This window comes from Corvus kubaryi, unplaced genomic scaffold (genome assembly GCF_017639235.1).
Source record: "Corvus kubaryi isolate FWS band 111438036 unplaced genomic scaffold, C.kubaryi_AGA036_p1.0 134, whole genome shotgun sequence".
In the NCBI taxonomy this organism is placed as follows: Eukaryota; Metazoa; Chordata; class Aves; order Passeriformes; family Corvidae; genus Corvus; species Corvus kubaryi.
Window position 1 is genome coordinate 2251896 of NW_024580668.1, and position 3059 is coordinate 2254954.

The 3059-nt window shown below is 48.7% G+C and overlaps 1 protein-coding gene across 1 annotated transcript; it reads left to right on the forward strand.

Moving 5' to 3' along the window:
- Positions 1 to 242: 242 nt before the first annotated feature.
- Positions 243 to 2662, forward strand: PFDN4 (prefoldin subunit 4). The gene is made up of 4 exons (XM_042045192.1): positions 243 to 348; positions 1282 to 1389; positions 1818 to 1961; positions 2244 to 2662. The coding sequence occupies exons 1-4, from the start codon at positions 301 to 303 to the stop codon at positions 2373 to 2375; spliced, it is 432 nt and encodes a 143-aa protein (XP_041901126.1). The 5' UTR covers positions 243 to 300; the 3' UTR covers positions 2376 to 2662.
- Positions 2663 to 3059: the final 397 nt, after the last annotated feature.

Sequence of the window (3059 nt, forward strand, 5' to 3'; positions counted from 1 at the left end):
CCATCCCATCCCATCCCATCCCATCCCATCCCATCCCATCCCATCCCCGTCTCATGGCGCCCCCTGGCGGCCCCACCGCCCAGAAGCGGCCGCACCTCTCACCGGGCTGTACCAAGCGCCGCAGGGGTGGCTTCATCTTCATTCCGTGCTCCGAGGCCTCTCGGGGCATCCCGCCGAGCTGAGAGCGATGAAAAGAGAGAAAATCCCCGATTCGAGCAGATCTGTGACCTTTTCCTGAACTTTTTCCTTGTCTTCTTTCTATTTCCCCTGTCCGCTGCTCCTCCTCTGTGCGGAGGGCGGATGGTTCAGCCCGACGGTGACAACATGGCCGCCACCATGAAGAAGGCGGTGAGTGGGGACGGGAGCGGTGCGGTTTGGTTCCTTTTCCGCAGGGATCGATCCCCCCCGAGGAGGTTTCAGCTCCTCCGCTGTGTCCCGGGCCGCTGTGTCCCGCCGTCTCCCGCCCCAGAGGCGCCTGCTGGGCTCCCGCAGGCTCGGAACGCGGCTGGTCCGTGCCCGTGGGCAGGGCCGGGGCTGGCCGTGCTCAGAGTGCCGCGGTCGCTGCTCGGGAGTTGAGGGCGCTGGGATCGGGGTCTGTCCGCCGCGCTTGTCCTGCGGGGCTGGTGGCCTTGCCGAGTCTCTGCTGGTGCGGCTCGCTGTAAACGAGGGCTGGGTCAAGCTCATGTGAGGAAAAATTTATTCGAGAGGGTGGCTAATCACAGAATCATCATCATGGTTTGCGTTGGAAAGAGTCTTAAAGATCACCCCATTCCTCCCCTGCCATGGGCAGGGACACCTCCCACTGTCGCAGGCTGCTCCAAGCCCCAATGTCCAGTCTGGCCTTGGGCACTGCCAGGGATCCAGGGGCAGCCCCAGCTGCTCTGGGCACCCTGTGCCAGGGCCTCCCCACCCTCACAGGGAAAAATTCCTGCCCAATATCCCATCTAAACCTCCTCTCTGGCAGTAGGAAGCCATTCCCCCTTGTCAGTAGTCTCTCTCCAGAGAAAACTTGGAGCAGGGTGCCCAGTTCAGCCACCAGTATCAAGGAAACCTTTGACTTTAGGATGCTATGGATGGCCAATGTTTTAATTGGATGTTACCCAGCTAAATATGGGTATTTCTGATATCCTTGAAGAGGCACTTCAAGCAATCAGGTGCATAAGCAGAATGTAGTGGCTGTCAGCCTGATTTCCAGACACTTTGTAGGAGTAGCTTTGCAGTGAGGTTCAGGTTAACATAAGCACTGTAATCATCCATCCTTTTGACCTCTCCTCCTCGCAGGCTGCAGAAGATGTCAATGTCACCTTTGAAGATCAACAGAACATTAACAAATTTGCAAGGAATACCAGCAGGATCACAGAGCTGAAAGAAGAAATAGAAGTAAAAAAGGTATATTTGCTTCATATCTCATTAACTTTTTATTGGCCTGAATTAATTTTCAGCTGGCACACAGAAAATAGGGGCAGCGAGTTACTATGAGTGTAAGTAATGCTTGGGTTCTGATATGAGGCTTCTGATCCTTTGGAAATAGAGAATGGTAAAAGCATATCAGAGATTGGTGACATTTAAATCTGCTGTATTGCCTTTGCCTGGACAGTTAATTATTCTGTTAATGACAGATGATGAGTGCTGACTAGGAGTCTCTACTGGATTGAATTGCTGAATTCCAGCTCTGAAACTGGTCTCTTGGATATCCTGGTGGTGGGTGGGATTTGTTCCCCAAATCCAAACTCCCTGAGTTCCTTATCCAGCTGTGACAAGAGTGTCCAGTGAAATGCTTTACAAAGGGAGCCTCTTTCTTGTGTCTTGGCAAACAGAAACAGCTTCAGAATTTGGAAGATGCCTGTGATGACATCATGCTGCTGGATGATGATGATTCCCACCTGATTCCCTACCAGATTGGGGATGTCTTCATCAGTCATTCCCTGGAGGAGACGCAGGAGATGCTGGAGGAGGCAAAGGTTTGTCTGGAGCCTCTGGACGGCGCTGTCTGTGTGCTGGGCACTGGGATGGGATGATCTGTTCAGCCTTTGGAGCTTTCACAGTCTAAAATTGATGTTGGATTTAGGATTTGAGTCACTCCAGCGTCACTCCAGGCTTTGTTTGGCCCAGCAATAAATCCTGCAGCCAGACCTGGGAATAAGTTGGAAAAGGGGCACCTCTTTGTTGGTTCCCTGTTGCTGACAAACCTGGCTCAGTTTGTTGTACAGAACTGGTTGATTTTTATTTAATTTCTTTTTCAGAGGAGTTTACAAGAGGAAATCGAAGCTTTGGAATCCCGAGTGGAGTCGATCCAGAGGGTGTTGTCTGACCTCAAAGTTCAGCTCTATGCAAAGTTTGGAAATAACATAAATCTGGAGGCTGAGGACAGTTAGAGCTTTTCTAAACACAACACCCAACCTTTCCTTAGGTTATTAAATGTTTTGACAACATTGCTGCAATTACATTTGAGAAAAGAAAATCCATCCCTTTCTTTTTGTTGGTTTGTGGTTTTTTTTTTACTTTCCTGTAAAATTCTGTATATTTAATAAGAACCTCCTTATTTTGGTTATTGCAGTTATTTATTTGTTCAGGAAAGCATTGGCTTCACATTGTTGGTAAAGCCTCAAGTTCGGAATACTTGCATTGTTTGTTAAAGTAATAAAGTCAGGCATGAATTGGAGTTTCCTGGGTCTTGTTTTCCACGCATGAAAAGGTTTAAATGTCAAACCAGTGGAAACAGGGAATTTTGGAGTGGCTGTTGTAGAAAAGCTGTGTGGTATAGGGGACATGATTAGGCAGTGGTGCTGTTCAGGTGTTTCTAAGAGCCCTCCTGGAGCTCCTAAATGTGTTTCACCCTTAGCTCACGTGTCAGGAATTTTCCAGAGGACAAAGAAGGGCTCTTTAAAGCTCTTTTTGGTAGTGAAGAAAATCTTCTGGAGCCCCCATACTCAGTCATTTACTGCTTTTTATTTGGGAATCCCAAAAGATGCTTCAAGTCACAGTGGTGAGTCATAATTTCTAATTTTCCTGAACAGTTTCTAAATCCATATTTATGTAGCAAATTGATGTCAGAGTTG

Bases quoted from the DNA above. Each gene is read 5' to 3' on its own strand.
- PFDN4 (XM_042045192.1), top strand. From the start codon at position 301: ATGGTTCAGCCCGACGGTGACAACATGGCCGCCACCATGAAGAAGGCG. The intron at 1,390-1,817 runs GTATATTTGCTT...CTTGGCAAACAG, and splicing joins AAGAAATAGAAGTAAAAAAG to AAACAGCTTCAGAATTTGGA. The intron at 1,962-2,243 runs GTTTGTCTGGAG...TTTCTTTTTCAG, and splicing joins AGATGCTGGAGGAGGCAAAG to AGGAGTTTACAAGAGGAAAT.